The sequence below is a fragment of the Macrosteles quadrilineatus genome, unplaced genomic scaffold (genome assembly GCF_028750875.1).
Source record: "Macrosteles quadrilineatus isolate MER2022 unplaced genomic scaffold, UCM_ALF_1.0 Scaffold_1__1_contigs__length_201487025, whole genome shotgun sequence".
NCBI lineage: Eukaryota > Metazoa > Arthropoda > Insecta > Hemiptera > Cicadellidae > Macrosteles > Macrosteles quadrilineatus.
In genome coordinates, this window is record NW_026542594.1 from 96,544,470 (window position 1) to 96,570,924 (window position 26,455).

At 36.8% G+C, this 26,455-nt stretch overlaps 1 protein-coding gene across 3 annotated transcripts in view; it reads left to right on the top strand.

Annotated features, from left to right (window-relative positions):
* The first annotated feature begins 298 nt into the window (after positions 1-298).
* Positions 299-26,455, top strand: part of LOC128991777 (serine/threonine-protein kinase ULK2) — a 157,158-nt gene continuing 131,001 nt past the window's right edge. For all 3 annotated transcript variants that reach the window (XM_054414998.1, XM_054415171.1, XM_054415083.1), the window contains exons 1-2: positions 299-685; positions 4,168-4,260. In XM_054414998.1, the coding sequence (XP_054270973.1) occupies positions 596-685; positions 4,168-4,260 (183 nt within the window). In that variant the 5' untranslated portion in view covers positions 299-595. The remainder of the gene's footprint in view (positions 686-4,167; positions 4,261-26,455) is intronic.

Sequence of the window (26,455 nt, forward strand, 5' to 3'; positions counted from 1 at the left end):
CCTTGAATAATGCTTAATAATTCCATGAAAGTTTCATTACAATTTGTTGAGCGGTTTCGGAGTCCATAAAGGACAAACAAACATATATACATACAAACAAACATACATTGGATCTTATATATATAGATTGTCGGATTGAATGCAAACGTCCATGCTTATTTCAGAGGGAATTTACCGTCAATTTATTGACTTTTATGTCAGCTGTTCCCATGTGTGTGAGTTAAAAAAAATTTTGGTAGGCTGCAACTGCTGCAAGGCTGGTAGTGGTAGGGTGGGTAGGTTGTTTTGTTTCTTGTTTGTAATGTTGTGTCGTCTCTCGTCTTTCTCTGTCAGATCGCAGATCTCATTCATATTGATGAAAACTAAATAGGCGCATATCAGTTCAGTCATTATTTAATAATTTCCTAAATATCAAAGTATATGTATCAACAGTGTTTTCTAGTGTTTAGTTATCTCGCAGTGTGTTAGCTATAATTTTTGGCTTTAGGAATTCAACCCCCTGAGAAATATGTGAGCATATTTAGGCTATCCTATTCCTAATACGTCTTTGCTGGACAATCTAAATAGGCCTAGCCTATTATCATTATTGGAAACAATGGAAGTTGTTGGCGACTATGAGTATAGTAGCAGGGACTTAATTGGACATGGAGCATTTGCTGTTGTGTTTAAAGGTCACTTGAGATCGGTGAGTATATAGGTAATTTAAAATAAATGAATTTGGCCCTCCCTACCAATTTAAATATTAAGTTATGTAGCGTAGTAATGATCTAGTTTTCATTCTTTAGAGGGAATCTGTAGCCTGTATGTTACTAAAATATATAGGCTAGAAAAAAACATTTTCAACTTAGGCCTACAAATCGGTAATACAGTAGGCCTAGGCCTACCTAACAAATTTTGGTTAGTGTTTCATAACTGGGCTATGCTAATATCGATTGAAACAATCGAATTGAAAATATTGATTAATAATCGATATTTTTAAGTACTATATATCAAGTATAAAAAAAGTGTCATAATGTAACCTAACCTAACTAACAAAACTTGCTGATAATGAAAAAAAAAATGCATGAAGGTTTACTTATCAAATCATCAGTAACTTACCTAGTTTAAATCGTTATTAGCACAGCCCAGTTAAGAAACTGTAGGCTTACCCACATAAAGACCTAGGCTTGTAGCCAAGAATCATGAATCGAAAATCAAACTTTCCTTCTATGGTGTCCAAAACCTTAGCCTATCTCTCATTGAATCATATCTTAGTGATAGACATCAGGCTGCCGTTTATGGATTATGTCTAGTTTTAAGTTAGTTGAGTACAGTATGTCGCAGGGCTCTGTTTTAGGCCCTTCATTTTTTATTATTCATATCAACGGCCTATCCAATCAGGTTCATGATGGGTTCACTTGCATCATTATTTACTTGCAGATGGGGTGGCCCTCTCTGTTATTAAAAAAAGTACTGAATCCTTGAGAAAGTAGACTAGATGACACATCTAATACCATAAACGACTGGTGCTGTGCAAATAGTCTCTGTCTCAATGATCAAAAGACTCTTGAAATTCTTTTTACGGTTAATATGCATTTTAGGGTTTGCACGCGATTTTTGAAAATTTTTTTTTCATTCTACTCGAAATTTAACGCTGATTCCGAAAATGACGTTCTTTTTCCGCGGAAAACGACCATAACGCGGAAAAACGACCAAAAACTCTTTTTTTACCAAAACACGTCATGTGGGTACTCAAATTAACCGGAATATTTAGCAGATCACGACTATGCAAGAATTTTTTGGATCCGAGGTCAAATAAGCGAGATATTCACGAAAACGTGATACTACCAGCAATAACTCCAACTCACTAGGGGACAGGTGGGAATTTGGGGTTTTGGGTGGGGGAGACATCTAACGTGGTTTATCGTTGTAATTTAATGTGTAAAAAATAATGGGTAATTAGTCGGGAGAATTATGGGAGATATGCTTGAAATTGGGAAATTTTTCAGTACCAACCTATTCATTGGTTGTAGTAGCACTGCCATGTTGCTCGTTAGGTTAGGTTAGGTTGGTTAGGTTAGGTTAGGTTGGTTAGGTTAGGTTAGGTTGGTTAGGTTAGGTTAGGTTGGTTAGGTTAGGTTAGGTTGGTTAGGTTAGGTTAGGTTGGTTAGGTTAGGTTAGGTTAGGTTGGTTAGGTTAGTTTGGTTAGGTTGGTTAGGTTAGGTTAGGTTGGTGTGGTTGGTTAGGTTAGGTTTGGTTAGGTTGGTTAGGTTAGGTTAGGTTGGTTAGGTTAGGTTGGTTAGGTTAGGTTAGGTTGGTTAGGTTATTTTGGTTAGGTTAGGTTAGGTTAGGTTAGGTTGGTTAGGTTGGTTAGGTTAGGTTAGGTTAGATTGATTAGGTTAGGTTAGGTTAGATAGGTTAGGTTAGGTTAGGTTGGTTAGGTTAGGTTGGTTAGGTTAGGTTAGGTTAGGTTGATTAGGTTAGGTTAGGTTAGGTTGGTTAGGTTAGGTTGGTTAGGTTAGGTTAGGTTGGTTAGGTTGGTTAGGTTAGGTTTGGTTAGGTTCGTTAGGTTAGGGTAGGTTAGGTTAAGTTAGGTTATGCATAGTATCATCCCTTTTACCTGTTAAATTAAAACATAAACAATTATAATAAAATAATGACCAGCTGATCCTGATCAGCTGGTATTTTAACACAGACAAAAGTTAGAGCAAAAATCCAAAATAGCATCGCATATTTACGTGAAAATCTCGCTTATTTGACCTCGGATCCAAAAAATTCTTGCATAGTCGTGATCTGCTTAATATTACGGTTAATTTGAGTACCCACATGACGTGTTTTGGTAAAAAAAGTTTTTGGTCGTTTTGGTCGTTTTTCCGCGTTATGGTCGTTTTCCGCGGAAAAAGAACGTCATTTTCGGAATCAGCGTTAAATTTCGAGTAGAATGAAAAAAAAAATTTCAAAAATCGCGTGCAAACCCTAAAATGCATATTTACCCTTTATACTTCTAGCCGTTTTGGGAAATTATCTTGAGCCTGGGTTGGGATGGAAACTCACATTGACACTGTTAACAGAATATGTGGAAGTATTTTTCTGCTTAGAGTTTTGAGTATGATTGTTTCAATTGATGCACTTGTAACCTAACTGTTTACCATGCACGTATCTATCCTATGGCACTATTATCTGGGGTAACCACTCCTCTGTTGGTTAATTACAAATTCTGTAAAAGAGAGCTGTACGTATAATGTGTGGAACTAGGCCTAGAGAACACTGCAAGCCTTTGTTTGTTCTTCTAAAACTACTCACTCTTCCAGCTATTTATGTTTTGGACTGCTTAATTTATGTGAAAAAGAATGTCCACAATTTATTGTTTTGTGAAAATCTACCACAATTACTCTACTAGGCAAAAGAATCACATATTAATTAAGTAGGCCCACAATAATTATTCCAGGCCCTTAAAAAGTGTTGAGGAAACTGTACTTAAGCTGTATAGTGTTTTACCTACTGCAATCAAAGATCTGCCTTCAAACAAGTTTAAAGGCTTGGATAAATTTGAAACAAAACCAAATAAATGTATTATCAAGAGATAAAGTAAAAGTAAACAATTTTAGGCAATACTATTGGAGATGAAATGAAGTAAGTTTAGTAGCTGTATAGGGCCTATGTAAAATGATCATTTCAATAAATGTTTATAACTTTTAGTAGGCCTAGATGTTTATATTTTTTTGTCTAGAAAAACATTTTGTTATTCAAACACATCATAGGTATATTAAAACGTGACAGGGTTTTTTTTTTTATTTCACGATTCTGAATCAACCACTTGACAGATTTTCATGATTGTGTTGAAATTGTGTTGAAAGAAAAATAATTTTGATAACTAAAGAATGTCGAAACCATAATTTTAGTTTAGGGTTAAAATTTTTTAGAAATTAATATTTAAATTTTAAAAAGTCTATGAAAATCATTACAAAAATCATGAAAATCTGTTAAGTAGTTGATTCAGAATTGTGAAATAAAAACCCTGTCACGTTATAATATATATGATAGCATTAATTTTATACTAGCAATTTTTAAGTGTATGAATAAAGACGTTTTGAAGTTCGTTTTAAATTCTAGCTTTGCTAGAAAGCGGGGATAGCAAAAGACTTTTCATGGTTATTTGTGAATTAATATGTTATTTGATTTTTCCAGGATCATTCTCAAGTTGTTGCAATTAAAAGTATCACAAAGAAGAATCTAGCAAAATCTCAAAGTTTATTGGGCAAAGAAATCAAAATACTAAAGGTAAGCAGTGGAGTAAGTACATCGAGTGGCACCTTTCCCGCAATACATGTAAATGGCGCCCCCCCCCAAATTAATACCACTTATGTTTTATTATTTTATCTCAGCAAAAGCCGTGATTGCGGCAAAATTCAAAAAATCTCACGGACATTTTTTTATTGTAGGCTAATGGAAACATCCTCATCGTTTTCCGTGATCACAGCCAAATCTTACAGAATCTCCCACGGTCATAGAAACTTGCTACCGTTTTCCGTGACCGCAACAACATCTTGTACATCATCCGCGGTCTTGAAGACATCGTCATCGTCTCCCGCAGTCACGGAAACGATGTCACTGTTTTCCACAATATTGCAAAAATCTTGGATAACTTTGTTGCTCTTGAAGACATTATCATCGTATTCTGCGGTCATGGAAATTACGTAATCTTTGTTACGCAATTTCGGCAAAATCATGAATATCTTGTTTAGTCTTGCATACATCATGTTCGCCCCCGCGTTCACGGAAATGACGTAATCTTTTTTACGCGATGGAGGGAAAATCATGAATATCTTCTTTCTTGAAGACATCATCTTCATCTGCCGTGGTCACAGACACGTTGTAATCTTTGTTACGCGACTGCGGAAAAATCATGACTATCTTTTTTGGTCTCAGACTTTATCATTGTCTCCCGTAGTCATGGAATTGGCGATAACTTTTTCCGCTATTGCGGCAAAATCTTGAATATCTTCTTAGCTCTTGAAGATATCATCAACGTCTCCCACGGTCACAGAAACAATGTCACCTTTTTCTGATATTGCGATGAGCGGTGACAGTCGGACCTCGGTGCCCCTTACGCCACCGAAGGTAAGCTATGTTATTAATGAAGAAAGTCTTATTCAAAATTCCCTTCAGTTATCATACCACTGGATGTCTGCTAAATACATTTGTGTAAATTGTAGTTCTTTCAAATGTCTGCCAATTGATGTGGAACTTCTACAATCTTTGTGTATATTTCTGAAGAACTTGTCTGCAAATAAATCTAGATTTAGAGCCCAACTTGATCAGGAAACACACACCAGATGTAATTAGTACGTATATAGCCTATGTTGTCTTGGTAACTAAACCATTGTTCAAACAATCTGCAAGGTTTTTTATAGGCTGTTTATTTATAATTTCATTTTCAACTAAGATTAATATAGGTGTAGCCTATAGTCCAGGGGGTTTGAGCAAGCATGAAAGTAGTACGCAATATTATTGCTGATTATTGTGTAACGACCCAAAACCTGCCGAGCGGTAAGAATACATTTTTTAAAGCTTTATTCAAAGTTATTATAATTTTCTACATTCGGGGTAAACCGCGCCCGCGTTGACAGCGGCATCGTAGGTGCAGGTTAGGAGGGGTTCTAGTCATCGCAGAGGGGAGGGCGCTAGTTACCTACCCCACCCACCAGGGGGGAGGGCAAAGAAGGGCCAGAAATGCAGACCTCATGATCAGTTGCCTACCCGCTTCAGAGCTGTCGAGATGCGTGCCGTTTGTAGAGGTCGCCAACAGTAACTTCCGAATCATCCCGGTGAGTCAGAGATAATTTTCCCCTTGGTGGTGGAGTCCTCAGGTACTGTGTGCTTACCGATATATTTATTTGTTTGATTTAAATTGCAGAGAAGTTCTATTTTAATTTTAATTGTGCCCGTAATTGCACGCGACTTGCACGTTTTTTTCTCGTCTTTTGCACGCATACTCTCGACTCCTACTCGCCATGAAAACTATTTAAACCACCCGAACGATATCCGTAGTGTTTATTCCGTTACCCCGAACCGTCTTACGTTAATTTGATTTAAGAAACCCCTTATCAAATCTGGTGATTGACCGAGTCTAATTTTCCCGACACGTTTACTTTGGTGATTTAACCAAGTATAACGACCGATTCACTCTTTATTTAAGTTTCTAGTCAATTAGGTTTATCCACATTCACGTTAATTTATTCAAAATTCTAAATACAACCACACATATATTTCGAGTGGCTATGATGAGCACTTCTTAAAAGTACAGCTAAACGTTGTTAGCATTGTTGTAATTAATATTCTGAGCCAATAAACTCAAAAGGATTATTAAATAAAGAACTCGTTAGAGTCCTAGACTATGGGTACACACACACCGACTTGGACGCATGTGAGTACGACTGTTCGTATTACCTCACGACAGTTGTCGTATCGGTATACGACTCAGCAAACACAACAGCGAACTCTACTGGCTTTAGGACTACTCATTTGTGAGGATGTCGCCGGAGGAAGAAGTTCTCCTTCTCCTTCTCTTGTTAACCCTTTCAGTGCTAGGCCAATAATTCATATTTTGTAAGACTTTTTTGTTTGCCTTTTAATTCCATTACCTGTTGTTGAATTTTAACTGTCATGTTTTCACTATTTTATTAATTAGGCTAATTTTGAATAATAACACAAAAGAAAATATATAAGAAAGAAAAATCCCGGTATTTGTAGTAAACATTAAATAAAACTTAGTTTTTGTTGTAATTTTCCTGGTTTTCCTATAAATTTTTATGTTCTGATAGCATTATTTGAAACCGAAATCTCATAAAATCAAAAGACATATAGTTTACAATGTAGGCTAATATTGAATTTAACCCTGATTTAGTTGGATGAGGTTATCGTAATATAGCCATTTTAGGGAAACTAATGTTTTGCAGCAAAGTCTCAGGAACACATTTACTACTACTAAAACTAAAAGATTGCATCTAAATAGTCCGTGACTAACTGGTGCTGCTACTTAGTAACGCATTGAACAACCATCTGCAGCGCCATCTGTTCGCAATCGGTGGCGACAGCTTAAATACCGGTTTTTGACTCCCCAGTCTTCAAGCACATAGCCGAGAAGGCTAGGGCGTGTGTCACTTGGCCAGTGGCATTTGTCTGCTCGGGTTCGAATCCCGTCCTGTGTGGCAAATAATTGGTGACCTGTGTGTTTGTAGCGATATACTACAACCACTGGGGCATAGTGAGGTGTTCATAATCCTTGGTTTAGACATACACCTCGAAATCATCGGATTGGGCGAATCTTTTAGCTAAGTGGTTGGTAGTGTATCCTATGAACATGCAGGTCACCAATGGCCGTTTTGCTATTCTTTTTAAAAATAAACTTCCTCTCTATATCCCTTAGGGTTTTTTTAAAACAACGATATATCGTTTCATAGCACTGAAAGGGTTAAGGAGAAAACATCGACGTAGAAGAAGAATCCAAACAGATCCTTTTTTACTTGAGAGAAGGACGAAAGGATTGTTTTGTGTGTCGTTTGACAAATTGAACAGTGATGGGAAAAAGTTTTTTTTATATTTCAGAATGTCACCAATGTCATTTGACATCCTGTTGGTACTATTAGGGATAAAATAAGAAGATTAAACAGATTGCAATGCAGACTGGCGGGGCAGGGTCTGAGTTTCCCAGCATGGCACCCCGCAGTGCCTACTAAAGCTTTGCGTTTTCAAAGGGGGTGGACACATTTTGATAAAATTTTGTTCTTTAAATTTACGTTATACTTTAGTATTACACATCTAATCTGACATAGCCATAATGATCTACCCCTTCACCTAAACAACAACAAAAAATAAATTATTAAAAATTTGCAAAATATCACAAATTATTCATGAAATTAAAAACATAAACATAACTGTAAACAGTCCAACTCTGACAGTTCTCATTGCATATCACAGTTTTTTGTTGCTGCTTAGTTCAAATAGTTAATGGCTTAAATTAGCTGTTTTCATTAATGCAAAAAAATTATAGTGCTGCACCCTGTTGGTAAATCTTATAACTTTTAATGCTTTTGCATATCATAGAACCATTTTTTAGTTGAAACAGCTGACTAAATTCTTTAATCTATATATATAATTCCGTAAGTCAAATTTTTGTAAAGAAATTGTGAGTGACTGGATGGCCGTAGAAGGATGGGAGGGGTCTTATTTTAAAGGTCTTGACGTGAATTTTGAGGGAAAACTATTCATTTTTCTTATTTTTTTACCATAAATTCGCAACAGAATAAAACTTTTCCCATTAAAACAACATGGGGTTTAATTTGTTTACATCTTTTGAAATTAAAACAGCTGTGCCACAGATTTGAAAACAGTGATCAATACAAGCATTTGGTTTACTTTTAGGCAGTCAACTATGAAATGTATACTATAATAAAACTGAAATATTGAAGATTAGTCGGAAAAACGTCTGCATTCTTTGTTTATATTTAAATCATATACTCAAGTTTCATTTTTTCATGCTTTTACGTTATTGTCGTGTTAAAGGAATAAACGACATAGAATAAATATTCGGTATAAATAATCAAAGAGTCGAAATTAAATCTAACTTCTGTTTTGTTTTTATTTTTAAATCATGTGTTCAAGTTTATTTTAAATGATGTTGTTTTCTTTATATTTATACACATTTTAAGGTTAAGGTTGTGTAAATATACAACTAAAATAACCTATAAATGTTATTGGTTCTAAAATGGTGTATTTGCATTCCTTCGTAAGTAAATTTTTTTAGTGCAGTGAATATACAACGTAGAGTAATCATATTCGATCATACTTTTATAAAAATCACCAGGGATTCAAGATGTTTTGAACTTAGGTTTGTAGACAGGATAAATATGGATCGTCGTAGGTATAATAAGCCTACTGCAGATGAAATTGCAGGCGTCTTCAATTCATCTGAAGGCGAACCTCCAATGAATTTTTAAAATTCCAAACAGGGAAGCTTTTATTTATCCTCATTAACCACAAGACCAAAGCTACCTTAGTAAACCAGTATTTATTCACAAACAATGATATGTTTGCTGCCTTTTCATGTTAAACCACTGGAGTGATTCAAATTATTTATTGAAAATGACATCAACAAAAGCAAACAAAGAAGAACAACAAACTGGTTTTTACACAAAAGATATGGTGTAGGGATGCCTATTCTGACACATAGATAATGTTATTCTGAGTTTGTTTAAATACCGGTATTGCAAAAAGTTGTTTTACATTTGAGCTTTTTAGGGACTTATGTCCCTACAAGCCACTAGTTCCCTTTAAATATGAATACTCATAAGATTAACATGGGAAACTACAGAGCCACTGGGGCGGTGCCCGAAAGGATTTTTGAGATAAGAATATGCCTAAATGTTAATTGGGAATGTGCAAAAGCTATCATCATGCAAAATTTCAGCCCAATCCGTCCAGTAGTTTATGTGTGATTGAGCAACACACACACACACAAACGCACAAACTCACAAACTTTCAGATTTATAATATTAGTAAGATAAGATGATATCATGCACTAACAAGAAGAGTTGCAATTTATTGTACAATGATCAATTTTGTAGAATTCTGAAAGTCAATTAGTAAAACTGAATATGAGTCATACAGAATACTGAACACTCACCGAGGCGCCTCAGAATGCCAATCATTTATCTAATCACAATTTGACTCTACACATAGTCTTGGTGGTTTGATCCATAGATAGCTTCTTGAATAGTGGTGAGGTCCAAGTTGCTGGTTGACAATAGCACTTTCAAAATGTCCTTTGTCCATGTGGGACTTAGCCTAGTAATGAGTTCATAATAATAGGAAAGTCATAGAACACCACCAAGGAGAAAAAATAATATAAATAATGTTTTTTTTTAAATTTATAATCGTTATTATTATGGACAACATAATGCGGCTATGAGTAAGGCTATTTGTAGAAAACACTAAAACCAAGACCAGATTTTGAAAAATGATAAGATATTAACAAGAAATGTTGATTATATCGTTCTGTTATGTACATCTTGAGTATTTCCATTATCTTCGAGTCAACTCTTTTAAATTCATAAAAAATTATGACTGTTATTCGTTTTAAAATAACGCCTGTAATACTTAGCAATTGCTCGAATTGGAGCAACAGGTACACTAGTGGTAGAAATACTCTAGTGTTTTGTATTTTTAGCGAATTTCCCATATAGGGAATAAGCTATTACCGTAGTACTCATGGTAAGACCTGGACCCGGGACTGATTTAATTTTTCATTTTGAGGTCCCTAGAGGCCAAAAACACCATTCGTTCAAATTCATATATATATATATATGTCCGTTAGCGCGATAACTCAAGCAAAAATGATCCGATTTTGATGAAATTTGGTACAAACGTGTAAACCTACGTTTATTCTAACGAGTTCGCGATCCAGCATAATCGGACCATGGAAACGGGGGTTTATGGGGGGTTTTATGGGGTAAAAATGGGGTTTTCCCATTTTTGACTCTAAAAACAAAACATTTTGCAATTTATTTTTAAACCGTTTTATAGAGCTTAAAAAAAGAAATAGCCTAATTTAGTATATTGAAGCGATGTTGTTAATTAATGTTATTAATTCACCAAAACAACAAACACTATAAAATTCATTACCGATCCTCTATTAGAGATGTGAAATTTGGAGTGCCTCAGGGGTCCATCTTAGGCCCTTTATTATTCATTTGTTACTTTAGAGACTTTCCCCAACTCAGTGACTTGAGTGAACTTTGCCTATATGCCGATGATACTAATTTGAAAATCACTGCAAAATCAAATGATGAAATTGAACTTAAGGCAAATTCCGATATAGCAGTTTTAAATAATTTTTTTAATTCTAATAATTTGCTTCTTAATCCAGATAAGACAAATTTCATTTGTTTTAAACTCGAGAATTAGGGGATCAAAATAAACCAATCATCAAACTCGAGGACACAGAAATTCTAAGTATGGACAACATTAAATTCTTGGGATTGGTAATTGATAAAAATCTGAAATGGAACAGTCACGTTGAAAAGTTACTTGCCAAAATCACATCAGGATTATTTGCTTTATCTAGATTGAAACCCTTATGTATGTAACAGCATTATGTATTTTATGACGATTGTTAAAGCATTGTGAAATGTCTACAACAATAAATTGATTTGATTTGATTTGACTTATGTGAAAAACAAACTCTAAAAGTTATATATTTTTCATACATCCACTCAAGTATATCTTTTGGGATTTCACTTTATAGTGCAACTAGTGATTACAATTTGAATTCTATTCTAAAAAAGCAAATGAAAGCTATTAGAATTATCTGCAATTTAGATTTTGAAACTTCTGTTAATAAAGAACATTTTAAATCAGAAAATATAATGACAATTTACGGAATGTACGTTTATGAAACAATTTTATCAGTAAAGGACAGAATTCATGATTTGGAACGAGTTGGGGATAGTCATAATTACGGAAAACCTTGCAATTGGCCACCATAGTCTAAAACTTTTTGAGAAAAAACCCATGTATGCGGGATCAAAATTTTATAATTATCTCCCAATCGAAATTAAATCAGAGACTTCCAAAACAATATTTAAAAATAAATTAAAAAGATTTCTCATCAGCAAGGCTATTTTTTTCTTTTGAAGAGCTGAATAGTCTTTGAGGTCAAAAACAAATTCAATTTGTATTTTTTGTTTAGACTTTATTAAAAAAATTTAAGTTTGTGAAATTTTGTTTTTATTTTGTTATGTTAGAAATGTATGTAATAACTATTAGGCCTACTTGCAACTATTGACACTATTCAATGTATTATGTACAGGAAATGAATAAAGTAGTTTTGAATTGAATTGAATTGTATGCCTAACGGTCACAGAGAAAATAACAATTTTTGTAGTTTACTTGTTTATGGATATCTATTGTTAACATTTCGCAAATTTATTTATTTCATCCAATAGGCTACTATTGACATATGGTCAAAAAACACTTTTTACCTTCCCCGTAGCAGCAAACCTAAGCACTCGTTAAATCTAATGTTATTCAAATAGGGAATAAATGTTTTATTTATGGAAATATTTTAGTGAAAATGTAATCAGTCAAGTTGCAATTCGCTCAATCTGCAGGTTTGCTGCGGCGTGGGTATAACTGTTTTGTTAGGTTACATGGAAATTGACTCAATCCTAATATTATTGTTATCTAATATATAAAATTCTCGTGTCACAGTGTTTGTCTGCAAACTCCTCCGGAACGACTTCACCGATCGTTATGAAATTTGGTGTGTAAATTCTGTAGGTATGCGAATCGGACGTAAACTATTTCCCGTTTCGAAATTCTTAAAAGGGCTCCGCCCCAGTGGCTCTGGAGTTTCCCATGTTAACCTTATGAGAAATGGAATTAATGAATCTTAACAGCTGTTTCAATTAAACAAGTTGGTTCTGTTCTATGATGTTCAACAGCATTAAAGTTACAAGGATTACCAACAGGGTGCAGCACTATTATTTCTTTTACATTTATGACAACAGCTAATTTGCAACCAAAAGGTGAGTGAGCGTAGCGAACGAACTTCAACCTGGAGGCGAGTGAGCGTAGCGAACAAGCTAACCTGAAGGCAAGTGAGCGCAGCGAACGAGCTCCAACCTAAAGGTGAGTGAGCGTAGGGAACGAGCTCCAACCCAAAGGTGAGTGAGCGTAGCGAACGAACTTCAACCAGGACGTGATTGAGCGATGCGAACGAGATCATCTTGAAAATTAAACGTAACGGTACTTTCTTTCCATCGGTCTGTCTTAGGGGAAACCTATAACTTAGGCGATACGAAGTTCGCCGGGTCAGCTAGTATATATATATTTTTTGTTTAGTTAGAGGAGGGAAAATGCTTTTACGCACACAGGTAGCCAGCCTGTAGTGTGAGACTCCTGAAATTATCAGACTACTCACTAAAAAAACCCCTCTACTCTGTTGGACACAGACCTGGAATTTATTGTTTGTCACATTACTTCAAGTCAGGCCAACATGTGACCTAAGCCCACAGGGCTCGCACCGTTTCTGGCATTTAGATTCTTTATGACCTACACCGCATCCCGGTCAAGGTCGAGCTTCTTGGCGCGGAGAATACCTTGGATGTAATGTGACACACAGGTCCAATTGTCCTCACCATAGGTAATCATCGGTATGACCGTGTCCACCGACAGCAGTCCTACTAACTGTTGAGCTTCCAGGCGAGGCCTTTCCCAGCGCTGGCAGTGAAAAATGTATGTTCCACGTAGGGGTCTCAATCCCGAGCCTTCAATCCAATCCCGGGATTTCGGGATTCCTCTCAGCCGATCCCGGGATCAATCCCAGGATTACATAATATTATGATTTTTAACTTTTTAGCAATTTTAAATAAGCGAGAAGTCCCCTCATTGAGTACTTTAATGTTTTAAACTGGCCTTACCAGTGTTACACTGCGTAATGTTTCCGTTTTCTAAGACAATAAATATTACCACGCGGAACTTTCATCGCCTGTATTTCTTATTTACAGTGTATAAATGTTAATATTTCACTCTAGAATATAATAAATATATTTAAAAAAATCGCGAGCAACCGCACTCGCACGTATTCTATACGCCACGCTAGCTAAAATAAAAAGATAAAATGGGAAGAATCACGAGTATCAGCGTTTTGACTGACAGCAATAAAACAATATAAGATAGGTACTGTAATAGTATATTTCGTACCTAGGGCCGAAAATGAGGGTTTGCCGACTCGAGATAGTTTTGATAGTTTTTGAAATGATCGAGAGCTGCAAAACCATTTCGGTCTGTGGTACGAACGCTATTTTTCACCACACTATACCCTATTACCACTATTCACCACTATAATAATACACACTGATAGTCAACACAACTACAACTTTAAGGTTATGTGAAGAAATAATTTGAGGAATCAGCAAAAATAAAAATAAATAGTCGCTAGGTAACGGTGAACAGTAACACAATTCTATTGCAATGCTATGAATTTTGATTGTGTATTTAAAATGCATTCATGTTTTAAGTAAGTAAGCGGACAGCTGATTTTGTGGCCCCGGGATGTAAAAACCTGCTCGGTCCCCAAAAGTACGATGACAGCTGGCATGGCCAGCAAAACGTAACTTTCAGCCACCAATTAACGTATGTAATACAGCCAAAATCATCATAGTGTGGTGAAAAACAATAAACCATCTGCTTATGTAGTAGCATGAGTATGAAAAACGTAATTTTAGATTGTAAGAAATTTAATCACCACACTAATAACCAAATACGTAGATAAAATTATAGACCCTAAATTAAGCAATCTTAATAATGAGATTATAATTGTGTGTTTATAGTTATATTTTATGGCTTAAATGAAAATAATACTTAAATTTCCGATTGCAATGTTATTTTTGCTACAAGAATTGCGTTGTTTACGTTTAATGTCAAAAGTAAAACTCAAAATAACTCGTAGGCCTACTGTAATTAAGTTTTAACTAATGTTGTAGTTAACTAATGTTTTAACTAATAACATTTACAGAAAGTAAATCCAAATTGTCTAAAAACTGAAACATATATTTAGGCCTACATTCGTTCTCCTAAACTCATATTGAGTTTAATGATAAATTTTCCAATCAAAAAAGGTCATTCTTAGGCTATACCATTTCATATAATCGTCCTAAAAATAAGTAGTAAGAGTATATATGTGTTTCAAGTGTTATTGGAATATTTTTATTAATTTTCCGTAGGTAAAAGTCCTCAAATTCACAAAAAAACCAATATAAACATAGGTTTTGCAATCCCGTTAATCCTGGGATTAAAAGTCACCAATCCCGGTATTTCTAGGTATCAAAAATCGGCCGGGATCCCGGGATTCGGGATCCCGGGATTGAGACCCCTTCTAGTTCCACGTCATCGAGAATGCCTGGGCAGTATATGCAATCGGGTGACACGGCTTTGCCCATCCTGAACAGGTACGACCGGAAAAAGCCGTGTCCCGTCAGAAATTGGGTGAGGTAGAAGTCCACCTCTCCGTACCGCCGATTCACCCAAGGTTGGACTTGCTGTATCATAACGCCTGGTCCAGTGTCCCCGTGTCTCCTGTTCCCAGCCCTCCTGCCACAGCTGGTAGGTGCGGGTGCGTTCCTCTGTTCGTGCTCGTCCTCCCCATGGCACCAGTAAATTGCCTTTCTCCCTGCCGCCAAAAGTTTGACGGGGATGACTCCAGCAACCACCAGGACGGCGGGCTCGGACACTGTTCGGTAGGCAGATGCTACCCTCAGGGCTGCCTGACGCTGCACTCGGGCGAGCCGCATCCTGTATGCCTCCTTATTTAGTGCGTCTGCCCACACCTCCGCACTGTACAAGAGTACGGACTGGACCGAAGACATTAACAGCCTTCTACGACTGGACCGAGGCCCTCCGACATTGGCCATCAACCGGCTAAGAGAAGAAACCACCCTAGCGGCCTTGTCCACTGTACGGAAGATCTGATCCCGCCAGCTAAGCTTGCTGTCTACCATGACCCCAAGATACTTGGCAGAACGAACGGTTTGAACCTCGACGGCTCCCACCCTCAACAACATGTGAATCCATGTTGGACACCACGGATGTGGTGTCCATCCGTTTTTTTGTCAAAATCACGATCTCAGTTTTGCTCAAAGCAAGCGAGAGACCGTGGTCTGCCATCCATGCGTTTATGGTACGCATAACTCGGTTTAGACTTAGCTGAGCCAGCTCAACGCTGCGTGCAGCTATCATGAACTTTTCATATATGTAATGTTAAAAATACAAATCAGCTGTACTTATTTGTTTGTTACGCTTTCAATTTATTACCCTATTAAAATCAGGTGTGATTATTTGTTTCTTTTACTGTATTTTGTTTATTTCAGGTAAACTTAACCAATCAATAAATAGTTTTATTAATACTTATGATGTCAAACGGGGTGAAGCCCGTGGGTAACAGCTCGTTAAACATTACATTAAATAACTTATCAGCTGTCAGATAAACTAGGCATGCGGCCTCAGGTCCGCCAATTGAGCGGAGTAAGCAAGCTTTGATATAAACAAATAACTTTAATTTGATTCATGATTTAAATTGAATACATGATGACGTCACCATAGCAACAATCCAATTAAATTCTCGTGGTTGGTTGGAAGAGTTGAAGGAAATATGAATCCAGTCAGCTGTTTCTATTAGGTCATTGATTTTTACTTGTATATATATGAGTAATAGTAAAACTGTGTGTTTGTAATAGCATAAAGATAAGTATTATTTTGTCAATATCCTAATGTTTGTTTAGCTCCCATTTATGTAGGCCTATAGGCTTCCTTCTCATTTTCTCCAACTAAAACATTTAGCCAATTAGTAAACTTTGCTCAGCGAACAGAATGACAGAAGAATGTGACTATATATAGCAATACCATAGTCAATGGTCATCACAGGAAATAAGGCGTGGCTAATTTCACGAGCTGATGATACCCTGAAAAAGATGGTGGTTGCCGCGACGCTATTGGCATTGAATTGGTGACGTTTGCGCTAGCTCCACCCCGTTGCCAAAATAGGCCTACTGTACTCAATAAATAGATTAGATTTTAAAGACGGCACTGGATAGAGAATTGATAAATTAAACAAGAATAGATTTATTCCTCATGCTAAATTACAGCATGATTAAGTAAAATACTGTATATGCATAATAAACTACTGTAAAACAAAATTATTAAATCAAATATAAAAGACGTTTTTATATTAGGCTATGGCAATTTAATTTGAGAACCTGCACTGTGTTGATGTAAAGCCTATTTATTGGGTTGTACTAAATTTTTAACCTGATCTAAAAATGCCAACATGCTGTTCTGTTAGCTGTAAAAATTCATCTTATAGTATTGCGGAAAAAAATAGGAATATTATATCACGCTTATTTTATAACTGGACTCCCGTACAGGCCAAGCAGTCTAGGCTCTACTTTTTGTAATTATTACTTTATTATCTTTATCTTTTTCCCAAAAGGGATTGATGGCGTCAGACTTTCAAATAAAAAATATATACATTTAAACATACAGACATAAATTACTGAACATATATTTACAACATTGGCATGTGTAATTGTAACTGTGTCTGTACATCTGCACAGAGAAAACTATTTCCACACTTATAAGTTATAAATTGGACAACACAAGTTAACAAGTTTAGTTAAATATTTAATTATAATAAATAGCTATAACTGAACTTCTGTATAGGCCTAGCAGTCTAGGCATTAGGCCTACGCATCGTAATCGTAACTGTACAAGCCTAACCAATTATTTATACGCCTTAGTTAAAGTGGACTTCTATAATATCCTAGGTAATTATTTATTTATTGTAGTCGCAACTGGACTTTAGTGTGCAAGCCCAGCAAATCACTGTATTTATTTAGGATAGGCTACCGTTAATAATATTTGAAAATACTGAATTCCTGCTTCGGAAATACAGTTTCTATAGTTTTCAATTTCAATACTCTCTTTTACTGTTTATAAACTAAGTACCTGGAGACCGAGCTTTGCTCGGGGAAAATCATTCCCCCACTCTGTGATGCCAGCCTTTACTACTTCCTTCACCGTATCCTACGTCATTGTTTCCTTCCCTTCTCATAGCATTTAAGTATTACAGATACATTAATCTAACTGCCACAAACGGTTCCCACACTCTGCGATGCTAAACTTTACTACTTCCTACGTCGTGGACATGTTGTCATCTCTTTCCATTGCCTTTTAGTATTATAAATACATTAATCTAATTGCCAACAACATTTCCCACACTCCGCACTGCTAGCATTTACTGATTTTTTAACCATTTCCTATGTCTTGGACATCTTTCCATCCCATCTCATTTCAGTATTTCAATTTCAGATACAGAAATCAAACTGTTACAATTGTTTTCCAGTTCCCAGACTCCACAGTGCTCGCCTTTACTACTTCCTTCACCTCTTCCTACGTCGCGGACCTGTTTCCCTCCCTTCCCATTGCATTTTAAGATTGCAGATACCTTAATCTAATCCTTATAAACAGTTCCCACACTCCGGACTGCTCGCCTTGACTACTTCCTTTACCACTTCCTACGTTTCGGACCTGTTTTCCTCCCTTCCCATAGCATTTTAAGATTGTAGATACCTTAATCTAATCGTCGTTAACAGTTCCCACACTCCGGACCGCTCACCCTTACTGCTTCCATTACGACTTCCTACATCACGGACCTGTTTCCCTCCCTTCCCATAGCATTTTAGGATAACAGATACCTTAATCTAATCGTCATTAACAGTTCCCACACTCCGTACTACTTGCCTTTACGGAAGCACCTTTCCTTCACCACTTCCTACGCCGCGGACCTGTTTCCCTCCCTTCCCATAGCATTTTAGAATTATAGATACCTTAATCTAATCGTCATAAACAGTTGCCACACTCCGGAATACTCACCTTTACTACTTCCTTCACTACTTCCTTCGTCGTCGCGGACCATGTTTCCCTCCCTTCCCATAGCATTTTAGGATTGTAGATACGTTAATCTAATCGTCATAAACAGTTCCCACACTCCGGACAACTCACTTCTACTACTTCTTTCACCACTTCCTACGTCGCGGACCTGTTTCCCTCCCTTCCCATAGCAATTTAAGATTGTAGATACCTTAATCTATTCGTCATAAACAGTTCCCACACTCCGGACAGCTCACCTTTACTGCTTCCTTCACGACTTCCTACGTCGCGGACCTGTTTCCCTCCCTTCCCATAGCATTTTAGGATAACAGATACCTTAATCTAATCGTCATTAACAGTTCCCACACTCCGTACTACTTGCCTTTACTACTTCCTTCACCACTTCCTACGCCGCGGACCTGTTTCCCTCCCTTCCCATAGCATTTTAGAATTGTAGATACCTTAATCTAATCGTCATAAACAGTTGCCACATTCCGGAATACTCACCTTTACTACTTCCTTCACTACTTCCTTCGTCGTCGCGGACCATGTTTCCCTCCCTTCCCATAGCATTTTAGGATTGTAGATACGTTAATCTAATCGTCATAAACAGTTCCCACACTCCGGACTACTCACTTCTACTACTTCTTTCACCACTTCCTACGTCGCGGACCTGTTTCCCTCCCTTCCCATAGCATTTTAGGATAACAGATACCTTAATCTAATCGTCATTAACAGTTCCCACACTCCTTACTACTTGCCTTTACTACTTCCTTCACCACTTCCTACGCCGCGGACCTGTTTCCCTCCCTTCCCATAGCATTTTAGAATTGTAGATACCTTAATCTAATCGTCATAAACAGTTCCCACACTCCGGACTACTCACTTCTACTACTTCTTTCACCACTTCCTACGTCGCGGACCTGTTTCCCTCCCTTCCCATAGCATTTTAGGATAACAGATACCTTAATCTAATCGTCATTAACAGTTCCCACACTCCTTACTACTTGCCTTTACTACTTCCTTCACTACTTCCTTCGTCGTCGCGGACCATGTTTCCCTCCCTTCCCATAGCATTTTAGGATTGTAGATACGTTAATCTAATCGTCATAAACAGTTCCCACACTCCGGACTACTCACTTCTACTACTTCTTTCACCACTTCCTACGTCGCGGACCTGTTTCCCTCCCTTCCCATAGCATTTTAGGATAACAGATACCTTAATCTAATCGTCATTAACAGTTCCCACACTCCTTACTACTTGCCTTTACTACTTCCTTCACCACTTCCTACGTCGCGGACCTGTTTCCCTCCCTTCCCATAGCAATTTAAGAATGTAGATACCTTAATCTATTCGTCATAAACAGTTCCCACACTCCGGACCGCTCACCTTTACTACTTCCTTCACCTCTTCCTACGTCGCGGACCTGTTTCCCTCCCTTCCCATTGCATTTTAAGATTGCAGATACCTTAATCTAATCCTTATAAACAGTTCCCACACTCCGGACTGCTCGCCTTGACTACTTCCTTTACCACTTCCTATGTTTCGGACCTGTTTCCCTCCCTTCCCATAGCATTTTAGAATTGTAGATACCTTAATCTAATCGTCATAAACAGTTGCCACATTCCAGAATACTCACCTTTACTACTTCCTTCACTACTTCCTTCGTCGTCGCGGACCATGTTTCCCTCCCTTCCCATAGCATTTTAGGATTGTAGATACGTTAATCTAATCGTCATAAACAGTTCCCACACTCCAGACTTCTCACTTCTACTACTTCTTTCACCACTTCCTACGTCGCGGACCTGTTTCCCTCCCTTCCCATAGCAATTTAAGAATGTAGATACCTTAATCTATTCGTCATAAACAGTTCCCACACTCCGGACCGCTCACCTTTACTACTTCCTTCACCTCTTCCTACGTCGCGGACCTGTTTCCCTCCCTTCCCATTGCATTTTAAGATTGCAGATACCTTAATCTAATCCTTATAAACAGTTCCCACACTCCGGACTGCTCGCCTTGACTACTTCCTTTACCACTTCCTATGTTTCGGACCTGTTTTCTTCCCTTCCCATAGCATTTTAAGATTGTAGATACCTTAATCTAATCGTCGTTAACAGTTCCCAAACTCCGGACTACTCGCCTTTACTACTTCCTTCGCCACTTCCTACGCCGCGGACCTATTTTCCTCCCTTCCAATAGCATTTTAAGATTGTGGATACCTTAATCTAATCGTCATAAACAGTTCTCACACTCCGGACCGCTCAACCTTTACTGCTTCCATCACGACTTCCTACGTCACGGACCTGTTTCCCTCCCTTCCCATAGCATTTTAGGATAACAGATACCTTAATCTAATCGTCATTAACAGTTCCCACACTCCGTACTACTTGCCTTTACTACTTCCTTCACCACTTCCTCCGCCGCGGACCTGTTTCCCTCCCTTCCCATAGCATTTTAGAATTGTAGATACCTTAATCTAATCGTCATAAACAGTTCCCACACCCAGGAATACTCATCTTTACTACTTCCTTCACTACTTCCTTCGTCGCGGACCATGTTTCCCTCCCTTCCCATAGCATTTTATGATTGTAGATACGTTAATCTAATCGTCATAAACAGTTCCCACACTCCGGACTACTCACTTCTACTACTTCTTTCAACACTTCCTACGTCGCGGACCTGTTTCCCTCCCTTCCCATAGCAATTTAAGATTGTAGATACCTTTTTCTAATCGTCATAAACAGTTCCTACACTCCGGACCGCTCACCTTTACTGCTTCCATCACGACTTCCTAAGTCGCGGACCTGTTTCCCTCCCTTCCCATAGCATTTTAGGATAACAGATACCTTAATCTAATCGTCATTAATAGTTCCCACACTCCGGACAACTCGCCTTTACTACTTCCTTCACCACTTTCTACGCGGCGGACCTGTTTTCCTCTCTTCCCATAGCATTTTAGGATTGTAGATACCTTAATCTAATCGTCATAAACAGTTCCCACACTCCGGAATACTCACCTTTACTACTTCCTTCACTACTTCCTTCGTCGCGGACCATGTTTCCCTCCCTTCCCATAGCAATTTAAGAATAAATGAATAAATGAATAAATGATTTTATTTCCATCAAAAATTAACAATGTATGAACATTTGTAATATTGGAAATATAACTGACCACTTTATCAAGTTGTGTGGTCAGTAGAATAAATTATAATAATCTAAAAATAAACATTAAATCAGCCTAGCTCAACATAAAAAATGACACCTGCTCTCTGTGATGTTTGACAATCCTTTTCATAATAAAGCTAAATACTTAAACTAAAAAATCAAAGAAAACAATACTTAATTTAAATTCAAATTAAAATTACATTTAGATGAGGTATTTTCATGGACAACATCAAGCATCATGCTATTTCCAAAATTTTGTTTTTATCTCTACCCTCGCATTCCCAATCTAAATAATGAAGTGTGCAACAAGGATGAGGCCAACCGATAACACTATCTACTACATTTGTAGGCGCACACACACCCTTCGTTCACTCACTCACTCACTCACTCTCTCACTCACTCTTTATTACCATTACCTGTCTTACTGCTATCTAACCAAGGGTCATGTTATAATCGGCTATGCTACAAACCCTCTCCGTGACCAACGGGCGGCTGGTAGCCCCGGGGTATCCTAGGGCCGTCAATGCACTGTCCCCGTGGTACATCTGGATTCGGATGCATAGCTAATTCACTCACACTACTCATTTATTTCACAGTTATACTTCTCATTCACACTTACACCTAAATGAGTACAGAGCTCATCTGACTAACATCGTCTTTCTCTAATAACCATTTAAAAGCCTGTTGAAAAAAGGTTTTCTTTGAATTTTACTGCTTTATGTCTGTAGGTAATTGGTTGAAAAGTTTCGGACCTAGATACAACAATGACCTTCTAAATAATATTTTATTTACTTTTGGCAATTTAAAAATCCCTTGTGTAGTACTTCTCGTTCCATAATGTCTGTATTCGATGTTTTTATTGCCACTTCTTACATAAAAAACCCTTAATACTTTATAAATAAATAAATGTTGTATAGGTAATAATTTTAATTCCTTGTAGAGTGGAGATGAACTCTCCCTAACATTTTTCTTCAGTATTATGCGTATAAAAAAGTTTTGAGTGACTCTCAACCGATCTATTAAATATTTGAAAGCACTTCCCCAACAGATTATGCCGTACTGTAATTTAGAGTTAATCAAGGCAAAATATAAAGTTCTCAAAAGTGAAGTATTGCAAAAATTTTGTAAATAGTAAAAAGTTCTCACTGTTGATCTGATTGTGTTATGGAGGTTGTTAATGTGTATATCCCAGTTCATTTTTTCGTCTAATGTGACGCCAAGATATTTGAAACTAGCTACTTGTTCAATAGCTTGGCAATCGCATATAGTAGCATTGCAGTCATGCGCATGGTATTTTATTGGAGATAAGAACTTAAAACCTGAAAAATCAAAGTTGATATATTTTGTTTTACTGACATTTATTTCCATGTGATTTTTTACACACCAGTTTCTCAGCAGCACCAAGTCGTGTGTAATGCTTTCATATATGACCTGCTCTCTTTGATGCGAGTAAAATAAAGCAACGTCTTCTGCAAAAGCATTGATCCTTCCTCTGAATGGTAATTCCAAGAGGTCGTTTATGAAAATTAAAAATAAAGTGCTTGACGTCACTGAACCTTGTGGAACACCCGATCTTACAATGTGGGGTTGGCTGACATTGTTTTTAATTCTTACCTGTTGGTTCCTCTGAGTTAAATAGCTTTCAAACCAATTTAAGGCCACACCTCTGATACCGGCAGCTTCTAATTTGTTTAATAGAATTGTGTGATTCACAAAATCAAAAGCTTTTTTAAAGTCTATAAACAGCCCTGTAGTCTTTAAATTTAAGTTGCAGTTGTTATAAATTTGTTCAGTAACTGTAATCAAAGCATCTTCTGTAGATTTACCTTTAATGAACCCAAATTGTCTGTTGCTAAAAAAGTTTAAATTATTTAAAAAATTTAACAAACGTATTTTACATATCTTTTCAAATATTTTAGAGAACACAGACAAAAGGCTTATTGGTCTTAGATTGTCAAGTTTCAAGTTATTACTTTTTTTCCATATTGGAACTACAATACTTGATTTCAATTTATGCGGAAAAACACCATTTACAAAACTTAAATTTATAACGTGGACTAAGGCAGGGGAAATTACATCTACACATCTTTTGACACAATCCACTGTTATGTTATCATAACCAGAGGATTTTTTGTTTTTTAGGCTAGTTATTACGGCAGTTACTTCTTCGACTGTAGTAGGTAATAAAAAAAATGATCGTGGTTGGATTTTAAGCGGCCAAGAAGAACACCAGATACGATTGTACCTATTCCTGTCATTTGTCCAGATTGTACAGAGATTAAGTAGTCGTTGATAACTTGAGCGACAACAGCTGGGTCAGAGATAAGCTTTTTATCATGTGATTCAATCTTATCCACAGTGCCCTTGCTTGTTCTACCTGTTAGACTATTTATTATTTTCCACTGCTGCGCTGTATCACCTTTGCAGCCCTCTAGTTTAGTTTCGTAAAATTGGTTTTTTGTAATAGCTATTTCATTACCTAAACTACTACTGAACCTACAAAAGTAGCTTTCAAAATGTGTATCATATGGCCTCCTCCTAAAAATGTTATACAGTTTTTTTCCGTTTTTTAATTTTATTTATGATACTTGATGAAATCCAAGGTGTAATCTTTTTTGCCTTATTCAATTTACTATTTACATTTGTCTCTTTCATGCAATTCTCCAAAGTACCAACTATATTATTATGAAAAAAGTTGAAACTAATATTTGTATCATTGTTATCAAAAACATTTTTCCAGCTTACTTCTTTTAACTTTTCGTTGAATAAATTTATATCAATGCATTTTTTTTGAACATCTGAATTTTCAAATGTTTCACTCTGTGTATCAAATACACCCTTATATTTAAGCCCTATAAAACAATGATCTGTTACACCTATATCAAAAACAGCACTTTCAAAACTATTTACATCCTTAAACCTAATAAAAATATGGTCAATACATGTTTGAGAAGTACTGGTAATTCTAGTAGGACTGTTAATCATCGAGACAAATCCATTATTATTTAATAAACTGTGATATGCTAACGTTGCATTATCTATACTTAACAAATTTATATTGACATCACCTACATAAATAGCATTTAAGATTGTAGATACCTTAATCTAATCGTCATAAACAGTTCCCACACTCCGGACCGCTCACCTTTACTGCTTCCTTCATGACTTCCTACGTCGCGGACCTGTTTCCCTCCCTTCCCATAGCATTTTAGGATAACAGATACCTTAATCTAATCGTCATTAATCACCACTTTCTACGCCGCGGACCTGTTTTCCTCCCTTCCCATAGTATTTTAGGATTGTAGATACATTAATCTAATCGTCATAAACAGTTCCCACACTCCGGGCCGCTCACCTTTACTGCTTCCTTCACGACTTCCTACGTTTCGGACCTGTTTCCCTCCCTTCCCATAGCATTTTAGGATAACAGATACCTTAATCTAATCGTCATAAACAGTTACCACACTCCGGACTAATATTTACCACAAAACTAATAGCAATAACAACAATTAAAAGAAATAATCTGCTTGGAATAATTCAGTAAGGCCGCCGGAAATTATGCGAATTATGCGGTGTATTGTTAATCAACGCTTAATGGTATTCATCGGACTCCTTTTCTTTTGTACTGTCTTTTGTAAATAGGCCATATGTGCATGTGCAAGCTGAGGTGCCCGTGGGCACAGAATGTCGAGTCGCATACGCTACGATTCTTTGTTTACATCTACGTTTTTATCTCGTAACCATCATGGCAACTCATAAGACTTTTGTTAAACATTGCAAATTTTATGTCAGTCTTAAATTGTCTAGGTATCATCAAATTGAAATTTTTTTTAATTCGAAACATCAAAAATATTTGTCGAAATACCCCTGGTAAGTTTGGATTCAATACGTTCAGCCGTTATTGAGTTAATTGATTACATAGTTTGCATAAGGTCCGATCTCAAAGAGCTTCACTCGCTTCGCTCCACCCTTACCATAGTCACTAGTGAAACTGTGTCTGCATCCCAAATGAAATTCTATGCTGCACTTACTGTAAGTGTACATTATTTAGTAATAATCGGACTTAAAGATCAATGGCGGCCACAATATTCAGAAAGTCTGGATGTATAAGGAATTTTATGTAAGTATTCACTTATTCTACAATAACAATCACATTTTCGTTATGATTTTAACTTGGTTTCAAGGTTCACAACGTTTGTGAACAAATACTTTTTCATTTTTTCACAGTTTTAGAATTACAATGACGTTTTAACCGATGTTCTTTATCTTATACCATTTTTGAGGTATCAGTGTCGCATAGTGTGCTCATTTTTGCCCCCTCCCCCACCCTCACCTTATCGACAATAGGCGACATAAGTAATTTTGATCACCACAGTCCATATTACAATAATCAGCAATAATATTGGGTCATCGGAATTTTATCTCCCTGGGCAAAGCTGACTTCACTATGACGTAGTAACCTGAGCACTCTAAAGTTTGTTCGCGAGCAGAATTTTACCCCCGCGGATTTGGAAGTCTAATGAAAATAGACAGAGCGTAATCAATTAGATTAGCAATAAACACCGGAATTTTACCACCTGTCCATATAACTAGCGTTTAGGCAACTGTAGATGTACGGTCCGGATTTTACCCCCAGATTTTTACCCCCAGAATTTTACCACCGGATTTTTACCCCCTGGAATTTTACCCTCTGGCCAGATATGATATATTTATGATATATCATATCATATCCCCCGCTTGTATTTATGATATAGAAATCATTGAGAATGATTAATTTTCTTCTTTCAGTTTTAATTCAATAGTAAGCACTTTATTATTAAT